Source organism: Lepisosteus oculatus, chromosome 13 (assembly GCF_040954835.1).
Source record: "Lepisosteus oculatus isolate fLepOcu1 chromosome 13, fLepOcu1.hap2, whole genome shotgun sequence".
Taxonomy (NCBI): domain Eukaryota; kingdom Metazoa; phylum Chordata; class Actinopteri; order Semionotiformes; family Lepisosteidae; genus Lepisosteus; species Lepisosteus oculatus.
This window is the reverse complement of record NC_090708.1, coordinates 26,010,598-26,025,723: the sequence shown is the minus strand read 5'-3', so window position 1 is coordinate 26,025,723 and position 15,126 is coordinate 26,010,598. Positions and strand designations below refer to the sequence as shown.

General features: G+C 44.1%; 1 protein-coding gene across 2 annotated transcripts in view; it reads left to right on the top strand.

Moving 5' to 3' along the window:
• The window catches only part of traf3ip2l (TRAF3 interacting protein 2-like), a 36,858-nt gene extending 22,051 nt beyond the window's left edge, over nt 1–14,807 (top strand). For both annotated transcript variants that reach the window (XM_015361748.2, XM_015361747.2), the window contains 8 exons: nt 74–735; nt 3,164–3,206; nt 3,524–3,591; nt 4,433–4,530; nt 5,294–5,362; nt 6,093–6,209; nt 9,085–9,159; nt 12,712–14,807. In XM_015361748.2, coding sequence (XP_015217234.1) covers nt 74–735; nt 3,164–3,206; nt 3,524–3,591; nt 4,433–4,530; nt 5,294–5,362; nt 6,093–6,209; nt 9,085–9,159; nt 12,712–12,858 — 1,279 coding nt within the window. In that variant the 3' untranslated portion in view covers nt 12,859–14,807. The remainder of the gene's footprint in view (nt 1–73; nt 736–3,163; nt 3,207–3,523; nt 3,592–4,432; nt 4,531–5,293; nt 5,363–6,092; nt 6,210–9,084; nt 9,160–12,711) is intronic.
• The last annotated feature ends 319 nt before the right edge of the window (nt 14,808–15,126 follow it).

Genomic DNA, 15,126 nt, shown 5'->3' with positions numbered 1-15,126 from the left:
CGGGGAGAGGGCGCAATTCAAGTTCCTGCGGCGCCTGGGCTCACTTGTCGCTTTTTTCCTGCCCTGCTCCCAGGTACATGACTAACCTGAATGCCCACGGCCTCCCGGGCTTGGCGAACCGCCCCGAAGAGAACGACGAGACCGTGAGCGACGACTCCCTGCCCAGCACGCACTCGGACCCGTACGCCAGCCCCCAGAGCCACTCCCCCCTCAGCAGCCTGACAGGGATGGCGGAGGTGGGCCCGTGCAGGGCAGCCGACGCGCCGCGGCGCCTCGGGCCCTGCCAGCAGCAGGACAGCCTGCCATCTGGGTACGACCAGCTGACCCCTTTCCCTAGCCAGGCCGGCGACCCCCACATGGGACACTGGTATCAGCCCAGCTTCACCAGCAGTGGGTGCTGCTCCGGCGGGGGATACCCCAACAGCCTGGCCTCCTGCCCGCCCTCTGGAGAATACCTCAGCTACTACAGGCAAGACTGCTATCCCGTCAGCGGGCATTCGCCCTACTCATTTACCCCAGGCCGGCACAGCCCCAGCCTCAGCTGCCTGGAGCCACCCCAGTCGCTACGCTCTGTACCTCCGCCATTGGCTGGGCACGGCCCCTTCTTGACCCCGTACCCCTGCTGGCCTGGGGGTGCTGGCTGCTGTCAGCAGTGCCCTAATGACAGGTACGGGATGGCCGCAGCACCTCACCATAGTCCCCGAGCTGGATACCCCCTGCCCTGCCACCCCCCAGGTGAGTGCACTCAGAGGCAGGGACTGGTCTTACTGGGGATGGGGAGGACGCGTCTTGGATTTCAGGGCTTGACTTCAGCGGGAACACGTGGGATAAGAGGCAAAGTCTAGATTCTTAACAAAGGAAAGAGGCACGATGGGAATAAATCGGGTACATACAGTATCAATAACTAAACAAATTGCAGGGGCATTTACTGTATACTACATCAAATTGCTTGAGAGTGTTGTTTTCTAGGGCTTGCTTAAAGCAGTAAAAATGGGGAAAATATTATTCCTAAAGCATCCGTCCATAAAACACAAGTTGGCAGATCTTCCGCCACCCTCCTCTTTAAATTATGATTTAATCATGAGTCTTGTTGAACCCGTTTCTCGGTAAACCACATAACTCAATAACATAAATCAAGCTGGAGATTTCTTTATTGCAATAAAAAAGTTAATTGTCGAAGTTACCTCATCTCTCACTCAATTTCCTAAGGACATTAACAGGCTTTTATTCTTGAAGATGAGCAAAAGTTCCAGTAGCAGTTTGTGACCATATAAGGTATAAACAAGGTCAGAAAGTTGGCAGTTAGGTCACCTTTGGACAGTTAAGTCCCTAATTAGCTCAGACCCTGTTTCCTTTCACATTGCAGAGTTAAGCGTAGGATACAGAGTTATGCCTCCGCTTGAAAGAAAAGACCTTGAAGAAACTTAGGCCAGCTGGGAAGGCACAAAACTGTTTTTGAGGGCCCTAATTGGTAACTCCTAACAGGCATAGGTTCCTCCAGTTTCTACTATACACAACCCATCTATCCATTTTCTAACTGCTTTCAGTGTTGCTGGGGAGGCCGAGGCTATCCTGGCAAGCAAAAGCCACAAGGCAGGATACACCCTGGACGGGACGCCAGTCCATCACAGGGCCACACACAGACACAGACACTCACGCCAGTTTTCCCAGAAGCCAATTAACCCACCAGTATGTTTTTGGGCTGTGGGAGGAAACTGGAGCACGCTGAGAAAACTCACGTGAACATTGGGGGAGAACATGCAAACTCCACACGGATTGCACCCTAGGGTGTAGAGCTGGTCTCGGTGTCCCAGTACTGTGAAGCAACAGTGCTAACCACTGTGCATGTTGCAGTATTAAAAAAACCCTCTGGGTGTCTGTGTTTCAAGACAAGTTGGGGCTGCTGCTTTTGGGCCTCGCCTTCACTGATCAAACACCTGTCCTCAGGTGACAATGCGTGGCTGTGGGAGTACTGCCAAAAACCACTTCCAGGGTATTAATTGGGCATTGTTAGTCCATGCCTACTTTGTCTCATTGTTCTGTGTGTTTGTTGTTTTTGGAGGGTAGTTTATACACCAGTCAAACCTTTTCTGAGACAATAAAAATTACAGTACGTTAAGGAGAAGAGAAACACGTAATGTAGATATATTTAAATACAAAATGTGTAAGGACTTACATGGTATAAGAATATTTTTAACACTAACACAGAATGTAGTTGCCACAGTTTTTGTTGCTCAGTTGTATAAGTTATATAAGATCTTTGATTATCTAAAGTATACAGAAAGGAAGTGGGACATGATGTCTAAGAGAGAACTTGTGTGATTTATGCAATGCAGATCTGATTGCTTGAGATTATAAACTTAACAGTTTTGTAGCAAAAAGTTGAAAATGCCACAGGCTGATTACCTCATTTTATAATTTTTAATAGCCATAGAAGATGTAAACATTGGAATAAAAGTTTTCTCAAGTGCTGCACTTTTTTTAAAATATACAGCACTCTGCAGAAGTCTTCAGCACCATCTGGAGTTCCCATATTTGTGTTTTATGAGCGTCAACAATTTCCTCAAAACCCCCGCTAAAATTGGAACATGTTTGACTGTGCTTAATACAGAATCATTTGGCAGAGAAAACTACATGTTTGTCACTTGTCACAACCCAGGACAAGCTATACAGCAACAGTCGATATAAAGTATTATAGTAGCTAATTGATCATGTAAAGCAATCTAATCCAGTTCATTTATTATCCGATATTTGTTATAGATGTCACTTTTTCTTCTCTATATAAGCTTCATAACGAAAAGACTACTTTTGTTGTTCACAATTTGATGTATTACACCAAGGGTCACCAGCTCCTCGGCTGGCCCAGGTTAAGAGCCAGTTACAGGGGCCCCCCAGGGGCCTTGATCTTCATTACAGGGCCCTAAGCATCTGACATCACTCAAGCCTGTAGGCTCTTGGCAGGTTGCAAGAGTCTACAGGCTTTGCCTGAAAATCTAAATGACCCCTGGCCGTCTTTCATCAACCCCTGCTGGAGGAGCTTAGCCAATCATTTTGTTTCTTTTCAGAGGGGTGCAGTGAACCTTGCGTGAAATGCGCACTGTGCATCCACCCAGCTGAATGTGGCATTCATCTCCTCTCTCGCCTTCCTTCTCCCCCCTCACAGGTCTCGCTGGCTGCACCAGACCCGGTACCAACTCCACACAGAGGTATGCGAGCATGCTGGGCTTGTCTTTGACATCTGCTACTGTTTCGGAAGACAAGACTTCTGAGGTTTAATCATTGGTGTTGATCCATCCATCCATTTTGGAATGGCTTCTTCCGATTCAGGGACTGGTGGCCTGTCCAGGGCGTTTCCTGCCTTGAGCCTGTTGCTTGCTGGGATAGGCTCCGGCTCCCCCCATGACCCTGTGCTGGATGGATAAATGCTTGGATGGATAGTACAGTGCATTTTGGTTCTCTTGTAACAGTGCACCTAACATGGTGTAGATGTTTCAACTCACTTGATTTTCCTTTGTGATTTTAGCGCTTACACCCCCACAGACCCGCGTAAGAGAAGTGTAACGAGTAGCTCCCCCCTGCCCCTGGAACAGCGTGAGTATATAGTCAGAATGACCCAGCTGAAGAGGGAAAAGATGGTTAATTGCCTCAGGGTTGTTTCTAGTTGTTGTGGCTGTATCACAATGCACTCAAAAGTCTCCTGGATTTCACTTCCAAGTTCAACGTCTTCAAGAGTTTATCTCTGTGTGTATGCAATGGAAAGCGACCTGCCTAAAATACCCTTTCATTTCCATGCAGAGGCCTGCCTTGGGTTGTAATGATATACATCAGGGCCACATGTGACAGGACTCTGTTCTAGTGGATTTGGGGAAATGAAAAAGAGGATTTGAGTTTGTATTTATTAACCTGTTGGATTCATATTTAGGTCAGTGAAATAATCACAGAAACAGGCTTGCTTATCTGGGGGGTGTGGTGCTCTTTGTCTTGTGTTCATCTAAAAGAAACAGTGTATTTGCTGACCTACTGTATATACAGTGGTGGATATTGTTAAAAATCAAAGTTGGAGCAGCAACAGCCTGTACAGTACATGCAGTGATATTAGTCTGCATTGTTAGCCATTTGTTTTTCTTAGCTGGCACATATATTAGTTTTCATGTGCTTGTCATGCTCCTAGCTACCGTATATTTAAGAGGTGTTTCAGAGTAATAGTCCCTTATCAAGTAATGGTTTTATCTTCATGAATAAAAAGGCCTTTTGTAATGGCAGCTAATGCAGCAATGTTCAGCTCAAATAAGATCAAGAGCTGTGGACAGCTGGTGTTCAGTTCGGAGATAAAAGCTGAACGCTACCCTGACTGGAAGGAGGTGGGACTAACGTCTGCCCTAACATCTAACATCCCTGCGCCGGGCTAAGGTTACTCCCTTGTCTTTTGCAGGCAAGGTGTTTGTCACGTACGAAGCCGACAGCGACAAGCACGTTCACGAGATCATCCAGTTTGTGGCCTTGCTGCGGCGCAATGGATTTGACACGCGCGTAAGTCGGCCTGCCCTGCTCTTGTCACCTCTTGTTCACAGTGTGGTCGGTGGCTTTCAGCGGTGACTGCGGAATGGAAGCCGTTGTTGAAGGGTTTGCGACGCGCGAAAGTCGCTGAGGTTTTTACTTTCTGAGAACCTTCTTCTATTGTGTGGCTCATCGACTCCTCGTCGCCACTGCTTCTGGGCTCTGATCCTTAAATAGCATTGGGAAGACACAACTGGGCCATATTGATGCGTCTTTTTAAGACCGGAAACCACAGCTTCCTGGTGACATGAGCTGTCTTGATGCCACTGTCTCTGCTGGTTCACATTCCATCTGGGCTCTATATCACCAGTGCTAATTCATGACTTAATTGATCTGCTTGCTTGTTTAGGCCTTTATTTGCAGTCCTGAGCGTGAAAAAGACCTGATTTCAAGGATAGTGTTTCTCAAGAACTTCAGCACACAGAGCCTCAACTTGCTTATTTTACAACTTGCTCTCCTCAACTAGCCCTTATTTCTCACTAAACAGCTCTTACTGGATGATTCATTTCACGATGAAGAGTCACAGATGGGAAAGATGCTGTCTCAGACACTGGTAAAGTTGTATCCTTACGCAGGGATCAAAGTGATTATATTTCAGGCCACACAGCAGCCTGAGGGCAGTTCTCAAACTCAGAAATCCGTACAGCACTGATACACCTGATTCACCTCTCCTACGCACTTCTCTTCTGCGTCCTCCTCAGCACGCAAATCGTTTTTGTTCGTTTTTGTTTTTCAGATTGACGTGTTCGAGCAGCAGTTCAAAAGCATCAGCAAAATCGATTTCATGGAGAAGTATATCAGCGAGGTGCGGGCACATTTCACTTTGGTAGTGTTTGCACACCCTTCGTGCCATAACCCAAAGAGCAGAAGGTTGCTTCTGTGCATAGATGTGGGCTAAGACACATAGGCCGTGTTTGCTGATAGGCCAGTTGTTATCTCATTGATATCGGGTGATCCCCAAATACCGATGGTGAAGCCTACAAGGGAGATGGAAACAAGTAATAAGGCCACGCTTAACTAATGTTAGCCCCTTTTCTCAGTAAACCACATGACTCTGGTAAATCAAGCTGACGATTTCTTTCTTGCAATAAAGAAAGGAGGGCAGGTGAAGTTAACAGGTTAACCTCATCTCTCACACACTTTCCTAAGACGAGCGACAGGTTTTTATTCTTGAAGATGAGCAAGATTTTCATACAAAAACATACATTTACCGTATGATTGGTCAGTAGCAGTGTCTGGCCATGTAAGGTGTAAACAAGGTCTGAAAGTTGGCAGTTAGGTCACCCTTAGGCAGTTAACCAAAACCCCTGTTCCCATTCATGTTGCTAACTCATGCGTAGGATACACGAGTTACACCTCCACTCGAAAGACCACTCAAGAAACTCAGGCCAGCTGCGAATGCACAAAACAGTAAAACAGTTCTTGACGACCTAAGTGTTAACTCCTTAGAGGCATAGGTTCGTTCACTAACCCTGTGTGTTGTTTTCACCCTGCAGTCATTTATTATCCATATTTTATTTTTTCCCTTATTGCAGAAAGACTACTTGATCATCATTGTCATCAGCCCCAAGTATTACGAGACAGTCACGCATTCTCACATTAGTATGGAAAACGACGAAAACACTTTGAACACGGTTTACATCCACAAGCAGGTAAGTTGCATTTGTAACTGGGCTCATTTGGCACTTAATCTATTACAGATGATGGCATCTCCTCACTTTGATCCTGAACAGAGGTGAATTCCCTCATGATGATGGTGGGAGTAGTCGTGGAGGGTGCGCCCTTTGGCATAGGGGAATTCACCACTGTCAGAGACATTGCTCTCTGTGTAGCTTTGCAGCTGGAGCTGCTCTTGAGCTGATGCGATTGAATCCTGGCCGTAATAAAACATAATCTGTTTAATATAAGGGAATTTGCTCATATTACTATCCAAAACATGACTTAATAGCAAAAAAATTCTTATATACAATAAGATTATATTCAATGTTATCTTTACATCTGAACATTTTTAACAGGAGCAAAACATTAACATTTGGTAACAATTTTGGGAAAATTAGATAACTGCCATCTTTTCTCAAAATTAAAAATTAAAAACAGCTTCAATGTTATGGTTAAGATAAACATGGAAAATCAGACAGCTAGGTCATTGTCAGTAATTTGTAGAAGGATAAGATCCCAGACCTTTTGCAGAAGAATGCTTTTAGCAGGTGTCAAAGTAAGATGAAGTAAAAAAGTTTTAAAATATTCAGATGAAAAGCCCTACAAATTGTAGTTGTAATTGTTTGTAATTGTACAACTTTCTGCTCCAGTGGTGTAAATACTGTATCAGTCTCTTTTGTATGAAGGCCTGTACCAGAGACACAAGGCCTTTACAAGGCACAGGTTTTTGTTTGCTGATTTGTTTTATCGCAGGTGTGTTATCTCTCAGTCAGGCACCTCAGGGTTCTGTTTTCATTAGTTACATTTTTCAAAAATCAGTTTGGAATTTCTTTAATCCTCCTGTTTCTTCGCTTGACAGAGAGGATTAAGAGGTAATTTCCCTGTTGTGACAGTGTTGGCTGGAGGCTGGAAAACAAGATGGCTGTAGTAAACATTTTCCACCAGTGCTTGTAGAAAAAGAGCATTTCAGTTTTTTTTTTCAGTCAGCCTTGAGTGCGGCAAAGATGGTGGTGGTTGTGTCGTAAGACAGGCCCAGGCTTCAAGGACTTGGGTGTGTGTGGTTTTAACTGACAGCTGCTTCCTCTCTGTCAGGCCTTCTTGGCTCCTTCTGCTCATCGGAAAGTTTCTTCACATTTCTAAAGCATGTGCTAATCTCCGTCATAGCAAATGTCCTTCAACTTCCAGCTCGCTTGGTAGTTCTGTGCATTCAGGGTAAATAATCATGCTGATGACCCCAGGCAACTGCCAGAACAGACGAACAGTTGCCATGGTGATGGTGACCAGGACCATGGTTGACATTACTTTTTGCTAGGCTCACTCCGCTGACTAGTAAAAACAGGAGCTTCACAGGCCTGGGTTTCCAATTGGGCCAATCCACATCAAGATTAACATGAATTCGTAAAGTTTCTCTTACCTGACAGAAAGTGAGTCATGATGAGAAACATCTGTTCCCATTTTGAAGAAACCTAGATATTTCAGATCTATCTGAAATCTGATAGCTCGGCAGAAAAGTCGATGCTGGAAACCACACCCACAGATCTCTTCATTCATGAAATGGAAGAAAGTGTAATAAACATAAAACAATAAACATAGGACAACTCTCAGAACTCTTCCATTTAAAATGCTGTGCTTTATTACATAACATGAGCCAATACAAATTCTTTGCTACTAAATTTGTATTTTAGCTGTTACAACAGTTGCAAGGGTAAAAGCCATGGAAACGAGAAATATGTGTGAAGTTTTTAAGCGTGGCTGTTTTTTTAAGTTTGAAGCAAAGAGCGTTGAAGATCAACTGAGCAGCAGGTGAATGGGGAAGTAAAATGAGGGCAATCACCTTACAACAAGCTGATGTTCAATTCAACTCACCGTATCAAAAGTGAGATCTTTACTCTCAAGGAAAAGGGGAAGTGAGTTTTGTCATGGGGCCCAACCAACAGCAAGCTCTGGCAATCCCCTTGCCATGTTAAAACTCTGTTTCTGAGCTTGAAGTTGCCTGGTTATGTCTTATTCCATGTTTCAATCGCAGCCCCCGACTGTTTGTGCTGAAGAGTGAGCACACAAGTCCAGCCTATTAGTTAAAGCTATGGCAGTGGTTGGCGAACTTTTTAACCATACCCTGCTTCATGTTTTTCATCCTAAGAATGGATGGAGAAATTAATATTGCACATGTTTGTCCTGTTGCACAGTTGAACTCAGTGTGTGACAGGCATGAAAAAGCCTTTCACACTCAAGCTTTCCTGTTGACTGGTCGTTTCTATGCAAGAATTAGAGTATGTACATGTGCCCCGACGTCACTGACATCTGTCAGGGTGCTGTGCACAAAGCTGTTTATCACTTAACAGGACTAGGCTCCACTGCTAGCGAGTCCACCTGCTGCATTGCTACAATCTATCAACGTCACCAACGTGTTGGTCTCTTGATAAAAAGGGCATGTCGGTTGCTTTCTGTGTTTTTTCATGTTTGATGTTTCCTGGCTCGATTTTCAACAACTTAGTGCACCTACTGTAATTCACCTGTACGCAGGCAGCTGTCTGATTGGCTAACTGTTTGATTTAGTTTTTGCAGCAGCCAGTCTGGAATGATCAGTTAATCAAAATGAGTCCAGAAGCATTTAATCAATTTCCAAAATCTGCATACTTTATTTTTCTTAAAACATAAATGCATAAATATATGCAGAAATGTATTTGGCTGCTCAGTATATGGTAGTACGATATTCAAAGATTATGTCCAAGGTCAAATATAACAGCTGCAGGGTAACTGCTCTTTCTTGGTTTTTGTACTGACTGGGAAAGCTGGGATTTATAGGGAATTTGGACGATTGAACTGTTTTGCAAATAGGCAGCTTTTCTCTTTCTCATCTTCCTACAGTTGCAGAATGAGTTCATCCAGAATGGCAGCAAGAATTTTCGCTTCATCCCCATTCTGTTTCCGGGGGCAAGAAAGGTGAGTTTTGAAGCCCCACTTAAGGGTTTGTTTGTCACTGTTCACCTGTAAACACCGAAGAAATATATGCATTAGGCCCTGGGCCACAGTCAGGTCATGGTTAATTTGGAAGGAAACATTTGTGTATGTTTTTTTCAAGCTGTGCTTCTGCCAGTGCAAGTTGTTCTTGTTACTCATTCTGCCTTTGGCCTCATTTTATCCCTCTTTCACTTGCCTCAGCAGTTCTTTACTCAGCGCTTCCCACAAGCCTCAGCTCGGCCTTGCAGTAAGGCTTTCAGTTACTCTGACGCTGATACCTCCAGTTTCATGTGGGCCTTTCTCCCATCCATGTGCGTAACTAGCACAGGATTTTGCTGCAGTGTCGCAGGACTACTGCATTTTACCCTGCTTGCAAACTATGCTACCGAGCAAAGAAACTGCTTGCAAATCACATGTCATGCACTGAGGGTTTCTCACCCTGGCACTCTGCCCGGTTAGTGATCTCATGGAGGCCTTCTAGGCTTAAACAAATTGGAAAAGGGGTTCAATTTAATGAGGGTTTTATGGATGGGAAAAATAGGCTTTGGCTGTCAAGTGAGACTTTGTGTAGCTCAGGCGGCTTCTCTTTTTTTGTATGTTGTTTGCCTGAGAGATGTGCTCCTGGCCTGGGACACGGTGTGGGCGCTGGGCTGGGTGTTATTTCAGGACTGGCTGCATGCCTGAGTCATACATTACCTTCTCTTTCGGCTGTTCACCCGGAGAGCCGGTAGGAGCAGCACTAAAAGCACAACAGCATGAGGTTATGGCCTTTGAGGTAAAAGGCTTATGAAAACAACAGCAACCCTATTTGTATAATACCTCGTTCTGGCACACAGGTCAGGCTTTTACCATTTTTACAGTCTTTTTTTTGTGTTTTTAGTTTATCCATCCATTTTCTGGTTGCTATCCAGTACTGGGTTCCAGGGAAGCCAGAGCCTATCCCAGCAGTCGGGGTACACTCCAGACCAGATGCCAGTCCGTCACAGGAAACACACACACACACAGACATGCACACACTCACACCAGGGCCAGTTTTCCCCAAAAGCCAATTAACCTACCAGTATGCCTTTTAACTGGGGCTTACTGTGAGAAATATGGGACACCCCTGAGAAATCTTATGTGAACATGGGAAGAAAATACAAACTCCACACAAATAGAACCCCAGGAATTGAACCCAGGGCCCCAGCATTGCGAGGCAGCAATACTAACCACTGCACCAGTGCTGCCTGTAGTTTTAGCTACCTCCAGCCCACTGAGCAGGACAATTGTCATGAGACAGCGTGATTTGTTGAACCAGGGACATGGTTCTCCGCACAGGAGAATAAATCTCACAATGAACCCGGAGGCTTGTTTTAGCAACCAATCACAAGGAAAGTCATAGGTGGCGTTTCTTTCCAAAGATAGGAATTAACACACCACACCATAAATGACTGCCAAATTCAACTGGTGCCCAACCACGGCAGGCAAGATGGAAATAAATCTGCTTTCTTCACTGACTTTACTGCCTTCTTCTTCTTGCCTTCACTGACTTTACCAGTTCCATGTGGCGAATTCAGCACAGTCTCCTGCCAGCTAATCGGGGACTTTTTGAACACCAAAAAAAAATTGCCTCACAGGAACACTATTGCAAAGGTCAATCATTTTGCAATAGACAACAGTGAAAACAAAATTGAAAGTACAAGCCATTGTTCACTTAAATAACTCAATGCCGAGTCTCATGAGAAGGCCGAACACTTGAAGATCCCTGTTGACCATTTGGGTTGAGCCTCGTGGTTCTGGTGTCTCTGGGCCGGGTCTGAGCTCTCTTCAGTCCAGAGGCAGGGACTACCTAGGGGCTGTTCCGTCATTAGTGGACCGAACCCCAGGACTCTAGCAGTCAGTTTTAACTCTCCTGTCACACACTATGGTGGGGCACTTGGAGGAGTATGATACCCCCATGTTTTCCTGACAGGACTCTAGATTTGGATTGGCTGTTATATAATTGTACTTTAAAAGCAGAATAACACTCTCCCAGTCCCAAAACCGTGAACATACAGTAAGGCCAAGGAGAGTCACTTGGTCCTGGTATGAAATTGTTAATTATTGGTAGCCAGAAGGACTTTCATGGTCGTTTCTTTGTTGAAAAAGAGGACATGTCCCGTGTTTCTCTCAGGAAAATTTCATGGGACCTTTGCTGAAAAACCCAGAGCACAAAGCATGACAAACACAATTGTTTAGAGTACCAGCTGATGTGGAACAGAGTGTGGGGCAGTCTTGATCCTGGACTCCTGATTAGATTACGGTAACCCCTTTCTTACTGGAGTATCTCATCTAAACTACTAAACAGGCACCAATATGCCCCATGGCCCTGAAGCAGGTTTTCTGTTCTCTTTAAGGCAGCAGCACCCGAAGAGATGGAAGGAAAAGATTAAAGCCATTATGGAGCACATTATGGCCATTAAGACCCAAGTTGGAATAAACACTTGTAGCATGGTCTGGCTGCTAGGCTATTTAGCATTGCAAAAATAGTAGCACTTTATAGTTAGTGTATTTTTAAGATCTTTACATACAAAGTGATGCATAATCGGCAGTATTTATATGAAATGCCCCTTGAGTCACAAAATGTTCATGGGCTATTCATATGACTTCCCAAATTCCCCGTTAATTCATCCTGAACAGAAAACAGCAATTTCTTTCCCTTCCACTCCCAGAGTGAAAATAGAGCAATACAAAGGCAGGACTGCAAGTCAAGACACACACATCAATTGGAGATTGGAGACCACAAGAAATAATAATACAAAAGGATTTTTTAAAATTTTAGCAAAGAAAAATAAAATCATCATTATTGCACTGTCAGGGTCTAATGACGAAAGACTTAGTGTCAGAGAAACAGAGCAAGTTCATCCAGTTGCCACAGAATATGATTTTTTTTATGCCAAGTGCAAGACAACCTTTAAAAAACCTTTTGGTTTTTAAAACATGATTTGTATAACACGATTTTTTTAACTGTTTGGGGCAATCATCCACGGCCTGGAAATATTTCGGAGGATCAGTCTGAATTCGAAACAGAAAAAATCTAGGAAGCGGGGAAGTAACATGCTTATTCTCTTGTGAGAGAAAAATATAGCCTAAAAGTTCACAGTGAATGCATAATAAAAAGCCAAGTTTGTGTCCAGAATCTATTGATAGTACATGAAGTAGTTCAGGAAATTCAGCACAGGCTAGGAATTCTTCAGTTTGTATCATTTTTTACCTCGAGGGCAGTAGTAGACTTCATTGTATCTGTTGTCATTAAGACATTAAGGGGGTGAGCTTGAGTTACCTATAAATCCTGCAGGGAAACGAACCCCCAGGATGAGGAGTGAGGATCTTGGCTGCAGAGGATTACCTGCTGGTTGTATCATAACGTTGCAGTAGCCTTCGGGCGATTATAGGGGCGTACGTGCAGACTTGCTGGCCAAGTGGCATCACTTGGCATTCATTAAGAGTTCGCGGGTTGCTGTCGAAGCCCAGACTGGGGGATCTCATTGTCTTGATGTCTTTTCCTCCAACCAGTGTCACGTCCCCACCTGGCTGCAGAACACCCACATCTACTGGTGGCCCAAGGACCGTGATGACATTCTCCGTCGGCTGATGAGAGTGGAGAAGTACAACCCCCCACCTATCGGCGAGCTCCCCACCATCGTGTCCATCCCTATCTAGAGTGTGTGTGTGTGGGGGGGGGCAGGTGTGTACAGCTGCCTGTGTCTGAGCTCTTGGAGTAGGGTATGTGCGTACCAAGAATGGTTAGGGAGGGGTACTGTACCTCACCTTTCCTTACCCTCTTTCCTCTACTGCGCCCACCCCTCCATTAGGACGCCCACGCAGTCTGACCCAAGGACCTCAGTAGACATGGACACTCACACACCTCTGCAGGTTTGCACAAAGGCAAAAGGCATCATGGGATGGCTCCCAGGAGACAGCACTCTTTGACTGTTCTGACTAGTCATGCGGTCCTGTAGACGATGGCTATACTGCGGATACCACCATACTGAAAACCCCATCGGCACAAGATCTGGATTGTCCTTCCAGATTTGTATTTTAAACAGAATGGGATGAACCAATTGCAAGTAATTAATCTACAACACAATATCTATCTTGCTGATAAACTGAATAGCCTGTAAATCTTCTCCCTAAGTGCTCTTAGGTTTGGGGTGTTTCTGTTTCCAGGTGAGAATTTCCTACTTGACTTACTGATACAGAAATAATATTTTATCGATTTTATTTGAACTTTTCATTATAATTGGATATGGGATTTTTCTGTGTTTTTTCATTGGAAAAGAGGGGGATCATAAAGTTAAATTATTGAAAACTTTAAGAAATATTAAAAAATCTATTCGCATTATGCTGTTTCTTGCGTGGATGGTGCAGATTGGTGTAGAATGTCTGTATCTTACCTTTGCATTGGGACTGTTAACTGCTCGCACAACGGGATCACGTGCAAGAAACAGTTTTGTACATTACACTTTGCGAAACGGGAGTGAACTTGGAAATAAAACGTGTTTTGTTCAAGGACAAATAAGAGTCACAGAGGCGAAAGGGGTGAACCTTTTCTTCCTGTAGTAAAGAATTTATCAGCTGAATGTAATAAAGTTGGGTCTTTTCATCACACCTCAGATCTGGAGAGTTCACTTGACACCTGGTCAAAGCTTGTTGAAGGAGATGCAAGTATTTCTTAAACAATTTCTTTATTGTGTAACAAAGCCCAACTTACAAAAAGTGAAAAAAGGGATGAAGGGGTGAGGATTTGCCACCCATTAAAAGAAATAAGGAATAATTAAAGAAATCCTCAAATGGGAAAGCACGCCCGACTGCACTGTGTGGGGATTTTCATGGGCAAAATGTAATAGAGTCGTATGTCTTTCCATAAAACAAGTTTCTGTAAATGAAAACCACCTAGTCAGATTTAAGAGTGTATTGGTCTGCATCTGACCTGGGGAGATATAAATTATTTGTTTTGAGCTGGCCTGCTTGGTAAACGAGCCCCAACAGTACCCCCTCTTTGAAAGTTACTAAGGTCTTCTCTGGCCTCCAGGCACCCAGGCCTGTTGGGTTTGTATACAATCACAGCAGATATTTTGGTTTTACTGTACATCGTGCAGACCAGCAGGTGTGTGGTCATCAAGACCCAGGATTGGGAGCTCCTGCAATAGAACTTTGTAGAACAGCCCGGAGACAGGATTAAGCTGTCATTGCGGTATTTTAGAGATAAAAACTGCCGAAGTTCTATTCAGCGGATACATCGTTTTCCTTGAAAGAGCCGTGATGTGATTTTCTCACTGTTTTTGGCCTCTGAAAAGTAATAACAGCACGTGCCAGTGCGTGTGACCCAGCTTGTGGAAATTCCACGGTTCTGCTGTGTGGAGGTTGTGGAAGGACCCTTGATTCTGGGAGAGTGCTTTCAGTTTCTGCAATGTTCTGCGTTTTCATTTCAGTCGCAAAATCGGGTTTGGAGTTTTACTGTCCTAGTTTAGTGGGTCGGTTGTGCATTTGCAGACCAGTTAAAGGAGACACCTTATAGAACCGATACTGAAACCAGGTGCTGGAACCCACTCATTGAAAGATTTCTGTTTTGTATTTATTAACATTTCAATAAAGAGTTATTTTTTTAATTGAAAGCTTCATCTGCCTACTCATTGGACTTTGTCCGTCGTCCGTACTAACTTTGAAAGCAAGCACTCACAAATGCAGGTGAATAGCATGTACAGTCAACATTTCTCTAATTGGTAAAATAAAATGAGTGAAATGTGAACAGTGTGTTTGGTTTGAGTCCGGGTTTCTGAAAGCAATGCAGAGTCAGCTGAAAAAGGAAAGATTTTTTTTAGAGTGTTGCAAAGATCTGTGAGATGCAAACTGAAAGTGAAAACGCCGTGTGGAAAGTTTTCAGATTAATCAGATAGGATGATCGGAAGAGCCTCTGCCTGAAAGTGA